Source organism: Drosophila persimilis, unplaced genomic scaffold (assembly GCF_003286085.1).
Source record: "Drosophila persimilis strain 14011-0111.01,24,50 unplaced genomic scaffold, DperRS2 tig00000735-arrow-arrow-pilon, whole genome shotgun sequence".
In the NCBI taxonomy this organism is placed as follows: Eukaryota; Metazoa; Arthropoda; class Insecta; order Diptera; family Drosophilidae; genus Drosophila; species Drosophila persimilis.
The window spans coordinates 416096-434428 of record NW_020825346.1 but is presented as its reverse complement, the minus strand read 5'-3'; the positions used below and the strand labels follow the sequence as shown (position 1 = coordinate 434428).

The window sequence follows — 18333 nt, the reverse complement described above, 5'->3', positions numbered from 1 at the left end:
GTATATTCTATTTTCAGTATTCCCACATTTACATTTATAGTGCACTGTCAACAAAAACAAATTGCTTTACCAAATGATGCACCAAGTACCTCCAAAAAGGGGGCTCAGAGTCCCAGAGGAGTAGGGAGGAGGGAGACAGAAGGGACTCTCCGATCCGATGACGTTAGGGGGCTCTCTCAAACAATTGGAAAAACACATTCCACTGCTGCTGCTGTTGCTGCTGTAGATTTGTAATGCATGTGGATTTTGGAACCGGAATCGATTTTCGGAATCATTTTCAATTACTGCGAACTCAAAGTTCGATGCTTATCGCTGGAGGCCAAAAGTGAAATTCTCTTTTAGCTTCTGTCTGATACCCGGAAACCTGGCTGTACAGGAACCATCAAAGTCTGTGACATTAGTACATGTACCCGGTGATTCACAGATCCAGGAGCTGCTTTTCATTCCATGCTGTTTGGATATTAAATCATATATATGTCGGATCGTAAGGCTATATTCTTTAGAAGTTAAGAAGTTAAGATCGGCGGACAGTTGTGATCTATCTCGAAGGACAGCAAGGAGCTACGTGCGATCTACCCAAGCCGATCGACTGCAGCACTAATGGTGAGTCCTTACTTCTGACTCCACTAGAGATCTCTACTCCATCCGATAGCTAACCTTTCTGATGGTATTTCTGATGGTAACCCCAAACCATCATGACCACAGACTTGAGACCTAGGGCTGGATCCTTAAGAAATTGCTGTGATGGCTTACAATATCCGTACGAGAACTCATTGTAAACCGACATATTGGAGAATGATCACAGTAACAGAATAAGCCTTGTTTATCCGAAATCGAAGAGTTTGAACGCTTTCAGTTGACGAAGAACTCCTACCAAGGAAAAGGATCGACAAGAAACAAAACGAGAAGCATTAGGTTGGGTGGGTCCAAATATTTCAGGGCTACATAACTGAACGTTATAGCTTTCCTATTTGAAAAACCACGAAACCATGAATCTAGTCGTTATCTATCGATCCGCCATAGTTGATGGATATGGATTTATAAAGTATTACAGCTCCGATAGATTGAAAATAGATGCTTTAATATCATTCATTGCCCCCATCATGTCCTCCCCTTCGTAGTGAGAGTGTTGCCAGGTCGAATTGCAATTAGTTTTGAAGCACAAGGGAGCATTATTATTGAAACAGCTCTATAAATAAATGATGGGATAGGCTACCCCTATGGGGTAGAATGAGTCGTAAACAAAAACAAAAGTAAAGCGGAATCACAGAGAACATTAAACGAATATTGATAACGGCACAGAGGCCTTCGGTCTTCGCTGTCTGGTCTGTCTTTCGTCTGCTCCTAGAAGAGGCGTCGCTCTTCCAGAGAGCCCCCATCGATCGATTGACGTCAATCGTCGCATCGAAATCCTGGTGAAATGTCAAACGATCAAAAACCCGTAAACACCTTTTCACATGGACTCTGGACCCGGCACGGCGTCGGTCGAAAGCGAATCTCTGGGCGCTGGAGATGCCGATTAGAGCTGATAAGATTGGGGATGGGATGGGAGCAACGGAATGATGCCCAGACATTGACACCACCAAAACCACCTGAATGGACAGTGCCAGAGGGAGAAGGCCTGTCGCGCTGCTTGACACAGTTTCTCGAAAGATTCGAAATTTGGCATTGACAGAGATAGACTACGAGTCGCAGCTCTCTATCTCTCTCTTTTGATCTTTGGGAAGTCTCTATTTCTGACCCTACAACTCTTCTCTATCTTTATCTCTCTCTTGCACTCTTTGCGGTCGCTTTGTTGTTTTTTATCAGGGAAGGTGCATCCCATATCCCATTCAACCAAGCGCACAGACAGAGAGGGAGAGGACATGGACGATGCAGAGGCCGAGGCCGAGAGGGAGGAGAGATTTTTTGTACTTTGCATCCCAGCTCGCTTTACACTGAACTATGGGTCAAAGAGCCCGATATTTGAACATAAAGTACACTTTTTCTTAGAAAAATTTTTTTTTTTAAGTTTGTACAATATAATTTTAAAGCTCGACTCATCGAAAATTATTCATGAATATTGACACACCTTTTTACCTTCTGTTGTGGCTGTTAAGTGAAACTTGTAAATATGGCAATTATGCAAAATCATTGGCGATTATTAGTTTCTTATGATTTTGTATATTTTCTTGAGTCTGTTTTTTACATCTAAAGTCTAAGAAATGTAATCCTGTTTCCTAGAGCAAAACTTTTATCGACTAAACCGGCATAGAGGTTACCCTTTTAGTAATCTTTACTGCCGGGTTTCGAAAAAATTATGAAAATATTAACATGAAATCCTTAAATAAACAGCAGGGATATGACGTCTATAGATCTAACATCTACGTTTCAGAATCAAAATTAAAGTGCCAACCTAAATAAATGTTATCGTGCTAGTCTCAACGAGTTTTACATATGATGATAATATCATATATCAATTCTAACATTTAGTACACAACAAAATACTCTAACATACATGCATATATGCATACATATTTAATTTACATACATACATATTTACATACATATTTAATACATATTTAAATTATCATATTTGTAATTAAATTGAAAACTAAAAATAAAAAAATAATGTTATAGTATATAATTTTAAAAATATATTTACATATGTAAATGCATATGCATACAAAATTGGACTTTGTGCCAACAAAATTGGTATTTTTGACCATAGTGCAGTGCAAGAAAAGCGTTGGTTGGGGGCCCCTGTCTCCCTTATCGGCAAACTCAATGCCGCGCTTCCCTTTCTCACTCTCTCTCTCTCTCTCTGGCTCTGCCGAAAAGTTACGTTCCGAAGCACTCAGACAACCGTTCGGCTGCAGTTTTCTGTTCGTCTTCGGCTTCGTCTTGAGCTTGCTTGGTGAATAAAAATTGCGTGAGTGGCGGCTGATCGGCTCATTGCTGCAGCGAGATCCACAACGAAACAATCAATCGCACTGGAGTAACGGATTGTTACCCGTTCTCGAAAGCTCAACACAGCACAAACTAAGCAGAAAACTAACGGCAACCGCCATTCCTTCGAGTGGACAGGCAGACAGACAGACAGCCAGGCACAGAGAGGAATAGGGACAGCAGACGATAAGATTAACGTTAACTTAATTAAAGACAAACAAAATATTAAAGAAAGCACGCAACCATCGGACCGATCCAAAGCCCATATCGAGTGGATCCGAGTATTATAGAACAGTCAGAGTGCCAGTCAGTGCAAGTGTCGGCTGCGCGTTCAAGTGATTTGTGACTGCGACTGTGTCTGCGTGTGTGTGTGTGTGAGTGTGTGCCCCCAAAGCCCCTTCAGGAATTATGCATGAAGAGTGACAATAAGAACAAAAAGAAACCACAGAACTATTAACAGTACTTACATCAGAATAACTAAAGAAGTGACACCTAAGTGGACCACACGATGTATGTGGCCAATACCACTGGCGGCCTGATGCTGCAGACCATGCTCTACCTGGCGAATCACACCAGTCGAGCGGCAGTCAACACTTTGATCGACCTGCCACCGGCCCCCAAAAGCGGTAAGCGATTGCAACATCCCCCAACCCCATGGCAAACAGCATGAAACATTGCCAGAATAGTAGCTCTCGATTACACTTTTAGTGGTTTAGAAAACCAGTAACCAAACAGTAACACCCCCCTCCCCCACCGCAAATATACATATGTATAAACAACCTCTCAGCAAAGGAGGTGGAGTGGTCTCTAAGTGGTCTCTTGGCCTCTTCTCGTTGGCTTTTTTGTGGGTTTCTTGTTGGCTCTACAAAAACACAGATCTCCAGGGAAAGCTCTTCTTCAGCAAAAAGATCTCTATCGGTCTGGGGCCTTAGCAACAAATGGAAGGGCGCTGATTCGATGGGGGCTTTTTGAATAATTGCCACATAGGCAGAGGCAGTCGCAGTGGCAGAGGGCTGGGCGGAGTGGATGGGCTCGGAGTGGATACGCCTATCTAATCGAAAACTTCCGATACAAAGCGGAAAGCAGCAGCATGGATGTACTTATAGTAAATAGAAGCAGACGCGAGGTCCGCGATAAAAAAGATACAAAGCAATGACGACAATGATCATCCGAGCGGAAGACTGGCCGAGGCATCGGTTGTTGCATGCATCAGTGGGCCCCGTCGAGGGAAGGTTAAGATAGGCATAGAAAGAATAGGAATTTCAAAATTAATAATCAGAAATCAGAAATCATGGATCGGTGAATCAGTGAATTCTTTTTTGATGATCTGTTTCGAAGAACCATCAGCCTGATCAGCAGGTTGTCTTGTAGTTACTGATTTACTATTTATAATAGATTAAAGAGCTTATCGGAACACCTGCCAGGGAACCACACGCGTACTCGTACTCGTAGAAATCAAGACCCAGTCTACAATAATTCTCAATCCGATTTTGTATTGCAGATATCAACGAGGTGAAGTGCTTTGGGGTCTACGGCTGCTTTCCCATTAACGGGCCGTGGAACACGGTGACGCGTTCGATCAATGTTCATCCCCAGAAGCCCTCGGAGATCGAGCCCCACTTTACGCTCTACACACGTCGTGCCCTCGATCAGCCCAAATATCTGGACCTCAACGATCCGGACAGTGTACAGAATATGGGCATTAATAGAAAGGGCAAGATCTACCTGCTTGTGCACGGGTACCTGGAGTCGGGCGAGATCCAGTGGATGCTGGACATGGCCAAGGCGCTGCTGAAGCACGAGCCAGAGGGCGAGGCCGCTGTCATTTCGATCGATTGGGGCGGCGGCGCCAGTCCGCCGTATGTGCAGGCGGTGGCCAACATTCGTCTGGTGGGTGCCATCACGGCGCATGTGGTGCACATGCTGTACGAGGAGCTGGGCCTGCCCAATCTGGACAACGTGCACATCATCGGCCACTCGCTAGGAGCCCATCTCTCCGGCTATGCGGGCTATCACCTGCAGCGAGACTTTGGCCTGAAGGTGGCACGCATTACGGGGTTAGATCCGGCGGCACCACTCTTCACGGACACCGATCCCATCGTCCGGCTGGATCGTACGGATGCCCATTTCGTAGATATCGTTCACACCGATGCCAATCCTCTAATGAAGGGTGGCCTCGGCATCAATCAGCGGCTGGGTCATGTCGATTTCTTCCCGAACGGCGGCTTTGACAATCCCGGTTGCGACAAGAAGCTGCAAGACGTGATGAAGAGCAATCGTAAGGCGACCCTTTTCACCACCATGCAACAGTTCCTCGGCTGCAATCACATCCGGAGCCAGCAGTTCTTCACGGAGAGCATCGGCACCCAGTGTCCTTTCATGGGCATCACCTGCGACTCCTTCGATGTAAGTGGCTCACAAAGCATTTCATATCAGACACATGCCTTACTAATCTCTCTTCATCTCCTCTCTTATTCCGCAGAGCTTCAAGGAGTTCAAGTGCACCAGCTGCGATGATCCCGGCCACACGTGCCTGCGCATGGGCTTCCACAGCCAGGAGGATTACCAGGAGCAGGTGGAGCGGGGCGAGCTGAGACAAGGTGACTCCCCGGGCGTCTTCTACCTGACGACCGGCGACAGTAAGCCCTTCTGCCGCCTCCACTATCGCATCACGGTGCGTGTGTCCAGCCACGATGAGAGCACTCTGCATGGCGGCGAGGTGGGCATTCTCTCCATTCGCCTGCATGAAGCAGCAGCCGCAGCTGCAGCCGGGCACGACCGGAAGAAGAAGGCCACCACAGAGCTTATGAAATTCTCACACAAGGCCATGTACTTTGAGCCGGGCTACGAGTACAAGGCGCTGGTGCCCGGCAAAGAGCTGCAGGAGCCGGACCACGCCACCGTCTACTGGGAGTACCCCACGAGCATCCTCAATCCGCTCACCTGGCGCATTCTCTCCTCACCGCGCATCTACCTGGAGTACATACTCATCGAGTCGATGGAGTCCAGCGATCTCTACCTGAAGCTCTGTCCCCAGCATGAGGGGGCCATCCTATCCGGCGCTGAGAACGTGCTCCGCACCAGTTATTGCAAGGACTAGTGGGGGAACACCAGTTGGTATTTTATTATAGTATTTTCTAATTGCTCGCGAAATTAACAACAACAAAACACAAACAAAAAACAAAACGACAAAGGAATTCGCTGGAGACAGCACCATTATTTATTTGTAATATAATATAATTTTTCTTTTTTTTTGAATATTTAAATGTGTAATTTTAGTTAAGTCTTAATTTAAATAAAATATATAAATTTAAAAGATAAAATATTTTACATACATATGTATGTGTGTATATGCACACAACTATTGAACGTTTTTATGAATACAAACAAAACGAGGGAGAACGTTGTGAGTTGCTGCGGACACCGCACTCTACATTTATACCCGATACTAAGTCAGTATGGCTCTCCTCCGGCAGACGCGGCTAATATTAAACGACACGACAAAGAGTGCGTGCGAGAGAGACAGAAAATCAGTCTGAGCGTGACGTCGGGCGCTGCGTAGCCACTGCAAATTGATTTGTTCCTTTTGGCTATAAAAATTATCTGATCTGATCCAGATTTAGCAATCTGATAGATATGGTCATTATCTATGATTCTGCGTTTTTAGTTTTCTCGAATGTGCAATATTGTTGATACAACAGATTTTCGTTCTTTGTGTGGGCGGAAGGGGGTGGGGCGAAATATTGAGATATACGTTTTATAGTGAGATCTAACAGAAGTGCGGATACCAAATTTGGTTACTCTAGCCTAAATAGTCTCTGAGATTTGTGGATGCCCCAGATTTTCGACTGTCGACGGACATGTCGACGGACAGACAGACATGGCTCAATCGACTCGGCTATTGATGCTGATCAAGAATATATATACTTTATGGGGTCGGAAACGATTCCTTCTGGACGTTACTCACATACTCTTTTACCACAAATATAATATACCCCAATACTCATTTTGAGTATCGGGTATAAAAAGAAATTCTAAAAAAAGTAGAAAAGGGATAATACATTAAAATCCCATCAGGCTATTGTCAAAGGGATACAATTCCTGTTCGAATCGCAACAGGCCGACTATCCTGGCGGCCCAACTGACTGGGGAAAGCCACGAGGAACCCCAACTTGTAATTCAGTAACATAATTGAGAAATTTGAAATGGTAGTTCCCGTTGGGCGGACTATGCTGGCGACACAACGAGATGAGGCTTTTATAGGGAGCACCGACCAACCGTAAATATAGGAATTCAAGGTTTATATTCGTCGTTTTTATTATTCCGTCGAATATTACTAGCTAGATAGAACCCTCAGCCCTGCCCACATAATTTTATCCGATTAATGAAACTCTTTTCTACTTGACGTTTTTATTTTAAATACTTGCTTTTATTGGATTTCTTTATACACCATTTGTTCTTAAATATACTTTTGAAAATGTGAAGATACTGCTTAAAGTATGCGTTGGAATGGGACTCAACGGTGGACTGTCATCAGTCTGCACCATCGGCAAAGTTCCCGGACATCGCAGATCAGGGCGGTCGATATGCACAGCTGTGGGAAGGTGGAGTAGGATATTGTAAGTTTATGAATTTGGGCAGATATCGCGTCTTTCCACTCACCTTTTTGATCGGACACTAAAACTCTCCTTGCCGCTTGCAGCTTCGGCCTCATCGTGGACATCGCAAACGAGAGCCTTGGCGCTGGGGAGGGGAGTGTCACACCCCACTGGCCATGCAGATGTGGAAACACTTTGTGCGACTGTGCAGATACGTGTGATTGCGCAGCACTTTCGCATCCGGTCTCCACACGGCCCGGATGTCACTGAACTTTGACAGAAGTTGACAGTGATCCTCTCCAGGCCGGTCTTGTCGTTCAGCCAGTACACAAATCCCTCTAGGCGGCAATTTTGTTCACCTGCGGGATATGCATGGAAGCAAGGGCTATTCTTTAGTCTGTTGTAGCTGATGGGGATTCAGGCCACGAGGCGTGGGTGCGGCTCTGGCCCGTCTGATCAAAGTCCCCGGTGCTCCAGTCGCTCCAGTACACGTAGTCCTAGCTGCCTACCAGTACCTGACACTTGTTGCCATCCAGAGTCTCGTCTCCAGGTCGAATCTGAGCTCCCGGCCATGATTATAGCTCGGATCCGGCGTATTAAGTACGAGGGGAGGGGGGCAATCTCTGTCCGGCTGCCCACCCCTTCCACTCTGCACAGGATTTTCCTCTTGTACGCCACCTGTCGACGAAATATGAAATGAAAAGTACCGAAAAATCCCAAAAAAAACCTCGAAATATTCCTCGTTTTTGATCTTTCGTCGAATATTCCCAGCTATATAGAACATTTAGCCATACGCACATAATTTTATACGATTGATGAATCAAATTTCTACTTGATTGGCTTAATTTAAATAATTGCTTTTATTGGATTTCTATATAACGTTGAACATGAATTTTAAATGATTGATGAAATTGACCAAATGACAATGGTATATTGTATACCGTAAATATACCGTCGGTTCAATTTTGACCTCAAAAAATACCCAAAAGTAAAATCACCCTGTAGGGGCGCAACTTAGCAAGGTTATGCACTGAAGGGGCGACGGCTGGGTGTGTGTCTCTGCTGTGGGAACACTGTTTGGCACTGGGAACACCGCCAGAGAGCGCCATTATTCATTATTGTAGTCAGGTCTTAACTTAAATTAAATATAAAAATTGAAAAGAAATTATTAGTACTTGAGAGGAGTAGCGAGTACTGAATGTTGTTAGGAAAGAGAGATATCCTTGAGCTTCCCCTAATCTGGCCCTATTTTTTGTATTTATATGTTGATAAAACCACTTCGGGAAACCATGGATGGGTGCAAAGAAGAAAGATGGGAAATTTAATGGCTGGTTGATTTCCTCGTGCAATGACTAGATACGATCACCGGGGCATACCCATTCCGGCGGGGCCAGTGCCAGTTTCAGACCAGGTATCCAAGTAATCTTGCCGTGGAGCTACCTATAACTCAAATCATCTGTGGCTCAGAGTTTCTAATGAATTAAGCAGAGGGGCAGGCATAAATTCCATGTCAGAGATCCTTCGTTTCGCTTCGCATCGCATCGTTTCGCTGTCGTTGTGTTTGTTGTTTGTGGATGTTAATATTTTAAATGCTTATCGCACCGAATGTATCTATCGCATGCATGTGTATCTTTTACATATAATTGATATTATCTGCATTGATTTGACTCGTTTTCAACCCGGGCTTGCCTTTGCCTTTGCCTTTACCTTTTGGTTCTGTTTCGGCTTCGGTTTCGGTTTCTGCTTTCGTTTCTGATTGTATTTGGTGTTGTTGTGGTCTTTGTTTTATTATGGAACATTTGGACATTCCAATGACACAGCCACAGCCACAGCCCCAGTCGCAAGCCCCCAGCCCCCCAGGCCAGTCGCTGCCTCCAATGTTGGCCCATAAATATGTTGACAGAGACAGAGACTCGGAGCTGGGATTGGAGTCGCAATCGGAATCGGAGTCGGACTCTGAGAGAGGCAGAGACAGTTGATGATCATGTTGACAATGTTTCGCTGGGAGTTCATTTCGTTTCTTGGAAATTGAAATTGTTTGAAAACGTTTTCATGTTCTGAACTTTCCGTTGCCCCACCTGTCCCTCTGTCTCTCTCTCTCTCTCTCACTACACAGAGTCTTCTCTGCGTCTCCCTCTCCCCAATGTATTCCCATGATATGCATTCATTAATAATGTTAATCGATTTGGGATAACTCTCAGTCCAAGTGTGTTCCCAGAGATCTCTTTCTGGGGCTCTCCCTCACACACAGTTGCCACCGAATGTCATTCTCTGTCACTTGTTGCATGCTGCACGAATGAGGATGATGGGTATGGGTATGGTTATAGGTATGGGAATGGGAGTGGGAATGGGGGGCTACTACAGAAGCCACAATACAAATTGTTTGTCATTTGGTAATGGCCTAAGTGCCTCCCCAATTGCTTGCAGCTGCAACCCGTTCCCCAGCGCCAGTACCAGTACCAGTCCGCCTCTTAATTAGTTCACCTTCGCCTTTACTCCACTCCACTCCGCTTCCTTCTCCATTACCCCGCCACCAGCCCGTTCTCCTCTGCCATCCATCAGCTCCGCATAAATCAGACGCCAGAGCGGGCGGCGGCTGAGGGACATCAAATGGAACTCAAATCAAAATGTCATAATTCCAGACGGGGCAACATCAGCGACAATACGTCAACATGGTCCTCTCTCCTCTCCTGTGGCAGACTCCGTTCCTAACCCTTCCATCCCCGCCATCTATTTTCCACCCACTCATCCGCTCCGCCACTCCGCCACTCCGCCGTTTAATTAGTCGCCCGCGCCAATGTCGCAAACAAATCACATAATTATGATTGAGCGCAGGCAGCGTCAACTCTTTGCCGGGGATTCATTCCGTTTTCCCCTGCTCTGGCACCGATCTTTCACCTCCATCTCCTGGCGCTGTGGCAGCATTTTGGGGTTTGGTTTCCTTTATGGGACGTCAGAGAGACGCGTGCATAAATATAAATCAGGGCCGGCTCACAGCTGCCGTAATTGAATGCAAATGTCCATCCAAAAATACGACGACGACTCCACTCTAGTATTCTCTCCAGCTCTCTCTCTCTCTCTCTCTCTCTCAGCCATTCCCCGCTCCGAGGAGGCGACAATCTGCTCTAAATTATCACATGTAGGTGCCGTGCCGTTCCGTTCCGTTTTCCCCTCCCCACCGTACGCCCTTGCTCACCCACTGCGATGCTCCATTGTGTTTGCTGGCGATGCGTGGAAAACTAATTTCCCACTCCCCCAGATTCGCCCCCTCCTTCCGCACAGCATTCATTCCCTTTTGGGAAAGCATTTTCCTGTGCCATTCATCTTGTGCATTTTTCTGATATTCATAATTTGTGGCGTGTGCGCTCCCCATCCATCCATCCATCCCCATGGATTCCCAGCACCGGAGGATGCCGATGCCGATGCCTGCCCTGCCCTGCCCCTTTAGTGATGTTGTTAAATTGCACCACGTGTTTTTGATAATGACGACATAATTATGCCCAGGAAAAGTGCCCAGAAGTGGGAAGATGATGGCTGTGGAATCGCTAGAACCGCCAGAGTAGCTGATCCGCATAGCAACGATTAATCGGGATGGTTCTAGATACTGGAGCAGTCCATCGAAATTGAATGAAACTCTTAGATCTCTGGTTTTATGAAGGATGCAGCTAGATTATATCTAGATTCACATTTGAAAGAAAGAAAGATTAAATGAATAGCTAAATTATGTAAAAGATTTGTCTTCTATTTGAAATATGTAAATAAAAAAGCCCTTCAGAAGATCCTTTAGACTTTTAAAAATCTACCAATTGTTCGAAAAGTTTTTCAAGGATTGTTAAAATGACACTCTGCATAAACGTTCAGCCGAAGGTATCAAAATTATGAACAAGCAATTGAGTGAATAATTCCGAGGGTCATGATTGATTCAACGACTGTGATTGTGGGTGCAATTGACTGGCCAATTCGATAAATGCAAGTGATAAGCGGAAATACTTATACTAGCCATTAAATGAGTATTTCATGCGAGTACGAGCAGTATGCATGAGTGGCTGGCTGTCATAAACTGAACGATTGAATGATACTTAAAATGAATTGTAAAAAAAAATGCCAGTCCAGTTGTCATATTAATCTCCTGAGTGAATGAGCAGCGATAGCAGTCGTCGCACTTTCCAATGATAAGTAGCTACATGTACAGATTGTTCAGATCCGAACAGCCCGAAGATTGATTTTAAAAGGTTGTTTGGAATTGCACCTACTAATAGACCTCCCTGCAATTACTATACTATGAATGATTATGTACGTTAGCTCGATTTGATGTATATTCTTTCAATAAGAAAGACTTATAATCTTCTAACCTACCTTCAAATCGAAAGAACATTACGACTAAAGGATAGAAACGGAAGGACATGGGCAGATCCACTCGGCTGGCGTCTGAATCAAAAATTGACATATATTGTTCCTATAGATATGCCTTTATACCTTTTCCTTCTGATCAAAATGATCAGTAATCATAAAATTCAACAAAATTATACAAATTTTCTCCTCTGTCCATTGATTGTGGGGGTGGGGGGCCTTTGTGGTGTCCCATTCTGGTCCTCTGTACTCCATTTAGAATTTTCAGTTCTCGGTAGTTTGTGCAACCCCCGCTGGGAGATGGTAGATCTAAACAAATGAAATGTCAAAATGCGAACAGCACAACAGGAACAAAGGTGAATGAAGGGGGAGCTGGCGAGCAGGAACCGAGCCCGGGGTCATTTAGAGCACTAATTTAAATATCATTAGTAAACAATTAAAACAAAGAAAACCACATCCAGATCCAGCGGCCAACAAAAGGAGTCAGAAAGGACGAGGACGAGGACGTGGCCGAGAACGAGAACGAGCCGACCCTGCCGACGACAACGAGACGCAATCGTAAGCCTCTCTCTTGTCACCGCCCACGGCCATGGACAGGGATCTGAAGGGAGCTGCTGGGGAGGAAGGGTGCACATAAATGTCAACAAGAAAAACCGAAAACTTCCACATTACCTGGGCGTGGTGGAGTGGTCGAGTCCATCGACCATGGGATATCCAGCATCATTCGTTCTCGAGAGCAGCAACATTTGCTGGCATTTGCTGAAAAAGTTATTCCTAATCGCATCATATTTGGATATACCCATCATTGAAGCAGGGTATCAAATCAAAGGGGCGAACAATGAACAAGAAAAGGGCGACAGGCGACAACATTTTTTGTGTGGCTTTGGCCAAAGTTGTGACAGCCCATCCAAATGAGGAGAGGGCTTGGGTTTGGGGATTGAGGATTGAGGATTGAGCCTGGGCAGGTGCTGCTTCCTGATTCTGATACTGGTACTGGTACTGGTAGCCCCCTCCTCCATTTTAATTGCATTCCAAATATAATTTGTCAAAACAAACTGCTCTCCCTGGGATCCCCGGTGCGGCCTGGTTGTGGTGCCAATGGGAATCGTGCCTTATCAGGGTCTGTCTGCGTGCACATGGTCCATCTCCAACTCCATCTGGTTTTTCCATTCCCCATTCCGAATTCGCCTCCCCGCGTGCCAGAGCCAGTCACGTGCCGTGGCGCTGGCGCTGGCGGCAAAGTGCGCAGCGAACCGATTCGGTCACCTGATGATGCTTTTCCCAGGCATAGGAAAGCCTAGGAACTGCCACCCACCCACTCAGGGTGGAATGATGCCTTGAGTCCGAGAGAGAGAGGGAGCTGGAGCTGGAGAGACGGTGCTGGTTCTGGTTCTGGTCCTGAAGAGAGACTGCGACCGGGTAACATGATCCCTGCGTGCTTCGGCATAATTTGTTATTTTGACTATCGCATTATGCTGTGTGGCTCTGCCTTTTGTGCTGACGTTGATTATTTTCTCGTACTTTCCATTACAGACAGAACCGCTGCGGTGCGGAGCGGAGCGGAGCACCTTTTGTCCGACTCTCGGGGAAAATATCGATTACATTCGCTGAAAGTTTTCGCCCTCCCGCTACCCGCCACCCGCCTCCCGCCCCGACACGGTGGACAAAAGGAACCGCAGAACAAAGCAGACAAACTACTCTTTTCGGGCCTTCTCCGGCAAATCACATAACCATAAATAAGGGTAATAAAAATGATGCTCAGTTGTCGCTGGAGCTGAGATCTGGATGTGGATGTGGATGTGGAGGCTGATGCAGCTGCATTTTCTTGGAGACAGATACATCGGTGAGTGCGCAGATACAGATACGCGATACGCCGGCTAAGAGCTGCAAATAAATATCCGCCAATGCCAATAATCATAACATTAACTCACCAACCAGACCCCAAACAGCAACACTGCCTGACTTCCCTAATGAGAGCCGAAAGGATGTGAATCCTTCTGGGACTTGTCAGCGATCGAATGGGCTTAGTTACCCTGAAATGTACTAAAATGTAAAGGATCTAATCAGCCCGATCTGTATTAGGAAGTGGCTCTGAGAATAACAATCAATGTCTGCCCTTATCCCCATCTCAGGTCGCTCTTATTTCCCGCAAATAGATCCCAACGCAGTATATTGTTAGGATCCGTAAGTGCCTTTGGCTATTCTTGAATTTATTCAAGCATATTTTTCTCACTTAAGCAATCTATGTATTACTATATATTAAACTGTGGATAATCTTTATAAGTGTTATGCGTTGGACGAATCCGTATAGATATAGACATGGTAGGAATAGGAGAATAGAACAATGTTAAGTTGAACTTGGAACGATCAATGGATGTGGAACTCTCTATCCTCATCTTCAGTTTCTTCCGTTGTTTTGTTGTTGTTTGATATTTATGCTGGATTGCTTTGATCTATGATCGGCATACTAAAGAAGAACAATCGTATACTTCATTGAGTACTCCTCACACACCTCTGCACACACACTCCGCACTCCGCACTCCGTTCCGTTGTGCTGATGCGCTGTAAAAGGAGCCGCCTGGCCAAATGTTCCTTTTGCCAGCCACATTGTTTGCCTACCCGGGTGGACAGACGGAAAGCCAGACGGGGAACAAAGGATGTTCGAGTTATTAAAAACAATATTCGCAGGCTAAGCCGGGCATGCCTGGATGGGCACTGGCAATGGCAAGGAGTCGAATGGGGAGTGGACTTATCTCGCATCTCTGCATTAACACTTCGCCTTCGACGCACACACACACACACACACATACAGATACAGATACAGATGCAGATACAGATACACTCATGGCACAGATACAAAATGGCAGCCGCGAATGGGATGGGATGGGATGTGGATTGGAATTGGAATTGGGATGGAGGGAGGCAGCTCTCACTGTAGGCCTTATCTCAGATCATCTCGGCACTGCAATCGCAGCGACAATGAAAATTTAGCACCTTTACCGAGTACCCACTCGACGACACTCACTCGCACACTGACTCGAGCACTCACACGACACCAGACTCGGAGACCTGAGACCCTGCCTGCCTGCCGGCCTGCCTGCCTGGCTGCCTGAACACCCATTTACAACTTCTCAAAGGCATTGGCATTGGTCAGCATCTCTCTGGTCAAGCGCCAGACCTGCTTGGCCGCCTGCTCCAGGGCACTGGGCGACTTGCCCTTGAACATGTCCAGGCTGGGCAGAAAGTAATGGGGACATCGGCGGTATTGCAGACAGGAGATCAGCTGCAGGAAGATGCCATTGATGCGGTCGGCAATGCAGCTCTCGTCCCACTCGTAGTCCCGCGGATGCTTCTCGCACTCGTAGAGGAGCAGATTTTTCAGGTGATAGGCGCTGATCGGGCTGCCGGGTAGCTCCAAGTGCCGGTCACGCAGCGTCTTCAAAATGCTCAGGCAGCGGCGGCGGCAGCCACCTTTATGTTAGAGAGGGGAGAAAGAGAACCGTATGTATCGGTATATCATTTGGAATGGATCTGGAAAAGCTCGCCCTCACCTTGCAGCAGACGGTTCTCGGCCTCGTAGAAGCTCAGCACCCAGGCATCCCCCTCCATGCTGGCCGCATTGTTGTTCTTGTTCTGCATGGCGGCACTGTCCTTGGAGAGCAGATCGAATCCCTCCGTCTTCACCTCGGCCACGATATTCGGATGCGGCCAGGGGATGTGCGGCATGGGCCAGTGGGCCGCCGAGCGTGGCCAGATACCGGAGCACTTGAACGCCGGCGTGATCTGCACCACATAGCGCTCCCTGATCCTCAGTTTCACCTCCGTGGTGTCGCCAATGATCTTGACCATGTCCCGGTACATGCTCTTGTCGCAGGCCTGCGCCACCAGCGTCTGGAATCGGGAGCGGATCTTCCGCGACGATAGATACCCGGAGGCCGTGATGAACTCCACCCACAGCGACATGGAGCGCTTGCGGCCATCGCTTAGCTTCAGCACCGCACAGCCGGGCAGGGTGCCGTCGTCCACAAAGTTGAAGACGCCCATCTGGTTGAGGAACAGCACAATTTCAAACTCATTCGGCGAGATGACCTCAACGCCCTCGAACCTAGACAGCCCGAGAAAGTCAGAGAGAAACAGAGAAATAGTGAGAGAGAGAGAGAGAATTGGAGATATGGGTGGCAAGAGCCACAACCGCAGACCCATTGAATCGACACTGGTTCTGCGTAATTCCGGTGACCGGATTGACTGTCATCGCACTGTCCTCCTCCTGCTGCTGCTACTGCTCGGTCCGCTGCGCCCGGGGCCACTGCAGAGTAGAGTCGCATCATTACATGCATCGTGCATCGTCATTGTCAGTTAACTGTCAAGTCATGCTCGTGCAGTGTCCGTCAGTCACTGTGCAAGCTCCTCTTTCCCACTCCGTACTGATTCATTGCTCCGCTTCGATGCGGGGATGCTTGAGTTGGAGATCAATCTATTGATCGGGGTCACCACTTTAGGAATTTATGTATATTGATTTATCCAGATGAGCAGTTTATTGGTCAACTTTTAATTTGTTTAGGATTTAGCTTATTAAATTCAGGATTGCTTATTCGCGAAACTTTATATGGCAGTTAATTGATTGATCGGGGTCACCACTTAAGAGAATTGGGGCATGCTATGCTACTTTGATACACTGTAATTTGTCCTGCCATCGATTGATATTCGGGGTCACCAATTAAACGTCAAATTTAGATACTTTAGTCATTTTATACAGTCCCTTTTTATTAATTTTTTAGTATTCCTGAATAGCTAACTATCTCACACCCTAAAAGGGTTATGTTGGGGATTTACCTACTGTATGACATGAACAAATGCTCAATGGTCGGGGTCACCAGTTTCAGTGTACGAATATGCACTCTTACTCTTACCTGCCATTACACTCGACGAGACTCGAGATGAAGCGCGGCTCCTGCAGCTCCACCTCCTTGAGTATATCCTGGACAATCTTGCAGATCTCCCGTATGGCTGTCGAGGTCTTGAACATGCGGGCCTGGACACGCTCGGCACAGTAGCGATTCATCTGGTAGATCATGCGCGTCTGTGCGACCAACATATCCGGCGGCACCAGCATGATGGAGGAGCTGTCTTTTGTTCTCTCCCTCTCCCTTGAAGCAGCGGTGTCGTAGCTCTGACCTGGCTCTGGCGACGCTCCGTCTGGCGGCCAACTTCAAAGAAAAGCAACGAACGTCGGCAAGTGACTTTTAGCCAATTATGCGAAATTCGGGAGCAGGCAGGTCTCTCGGTCAGTTCAACCCGGAGCGGGAGTCGAAGTTGGAGTTGCTGTTGGAGCTGGAGCTGGAGCTGGAGCTGTGCCTATGGATTGATCTGCTGAATCTCTGATCAGGATCGTATGGCGGCGGTTCTGGTGCTGGTGCTGCTCTGGTGCTGGTGCTGTTGCTGTTGCTGGTGCGGATGCTAATGCGGATGCGGACAGAACAAAGGAACAATTCAATTGTGAGTTACGGTGACAGCCGGAGAGCGGCAACAATGGGCACAAGTGGAGCACGACAATCGCCAGCTTTGGTAGTGTCTGTGTCTGTGCCTGGACCTGTCCTCGTGCTCGTACCCGTACTGGTATCTGTATCTGTATTTGCACTTGTATCGGTATCTGCATATGGGCAGTAGCAGGGACTCCGCTTATGAGAGTTTTTGTTGTCTTATTGGATGTGCGGGGATACTGTATCTGTGTTTGCTAGCGAATTAGCCGCATACGGATGCGTTAAGCGAGTCGTTTTCGTATCGAATGCCTCTCTGGCAACGATTCCACAGAGCGATGCGAGTGCCCGTAGTCGTAGTCGTTGCCGCTGCCATTCCCCGATTCCGATACCGACTCGCACGAAAAGATACGCGACGCTGTCGACGTCGCTGGCTGCTTGCTGGCGTTGTAAATCTCGCGGATATTTACAGCTTCGGGGCAGATAAAGCGCTGAAAGTGCAGCGCCTGCATTGCTGTGTGCGTGAGTGTGGCGTTGCATTGTATCTAACGAATGCGGCCGCCATCTCGTTCGCATGAATGGGCCACAGACACAGCTGCAGCAGCACCACTCACAGATACATCTCAAACTACACCAACAGCAACAGATACATGTCAGGCTGTCACGTGACAGGCGTCGCGTCAGTGTTTCTCTGTCTCGTGCCATGCATTCCAGCGCTCAGAGCCCCAAAAATCGATGCGAGATACTGTATCTGTATCTGTATCAGTCTCTACAGCCGGCGTATCTGTATCTGCAGCAGTAAAAACAAACTTCAACAAGCAAAATATAATAAAAAAAAAAAATAAATACAAATCACATGCCGCCCGCCGCCTCCAGGCACTGTGTATCTGTGTATTAGTATCTCTCTCTCTCACTCGGTGGCGGTGCGCGTGTGTGTGCCTGTGTGTCTGTGTGAGTATCTGTGAGAGCGCTACTCGTGC

At 47.0% G+C, this 18333-nt stretch overlaps 2 protein-coding genes across 2 annotated transcripts; one reads left to right on the top strand and one right to left on the bottom strand.

Moving 5' to 3' along the window:
- The first annotated feature begins 2941 nt into the window (after positions 1-2941).
- Positions 2942-6164, top strand: LOC6599257 (pancreatic triacylglycerol lipase). The gene is made up of 3 exons (XM_002024247.2): positions 2942-3554; positions 4430-5334; positions 5411-6164. The coding sequence occupies exons 1-3, from the start codon at positions 3437-3439 to the stop codon at positions 6026-6028; spliced, it is 1641 nt and encodes a 546-aa protein (XP_002024283.1). The 5' UTR covers positions 2942-3436; the 3' UTR covers positions 6029-6164.
- A 7946-nt stretch (positions 6165-14110) lies between these two features.
- On the bottom strand, positions 14111-17773 carry LOC6599255 (protein mab-21-like). Its single transcript, XM_002024245.2, has 3 exons — positions 16787-17773; positions 15428-15981; positions 14111-15347 (listed from the first exon to the last, which is right to left on the bottom strand). Exons 1-3 carry the CDS (start codon positions 16987-16989, stop codon positions 14998-15000), a joined length of 1107 nt encoding a protein of 368 aa, XP_002024281.1. The 5' UTR covers positions 16990-17773; the 3' UTR covers positions 14111-14997.
- Positions 17774-18333: the final 560 nt, after the last annotated feature.

Coding starts and splice junctions, on each gene's coding strand:
- LOC6599257 (XM_002024247.2), top strand. CDS start 3,437: ATGTATGTGGCCAATACCACTGGCGGCCTGATGCTGCAGACCATGCTC. Junction 3,555..4,429: donor GCCACCGGCCCCCAAAAGCG/GTAAGCGATTGC, acceptor TTTGTATTGCAG/ATATCAACGAGGTGAAGTGC. Junction 5,335..5,410: donor TCACCTGCGACTCCTTCGAT/GTAAGTGGCTCA, acceptor CTTATTCCGCAG/AGCTTCAAGGAGTTCAAGTG.
- LOC6599255 (XM_002024245.2), bottom strand. CDS start 16,989: ATGCTGGTGCCGCCGGATATGTTGGTCGCACAGACGCGCATGATCTAC. Junction 15,982..16,786: donor CTCGTCGAGTGTAATGGCAG/GTAAGAGTAAGA, acceptor CGGGCTGTCTAG/GTTCGAGGGCGTTGAGGTCA. Junction 15,348..15,427: donor CGAGAACCGTCTGCTGCAAG/GTGAGGGCGAGC, acceptor TCTAACATAAAG/GTGGCTGCCGCCGCCGCTGC.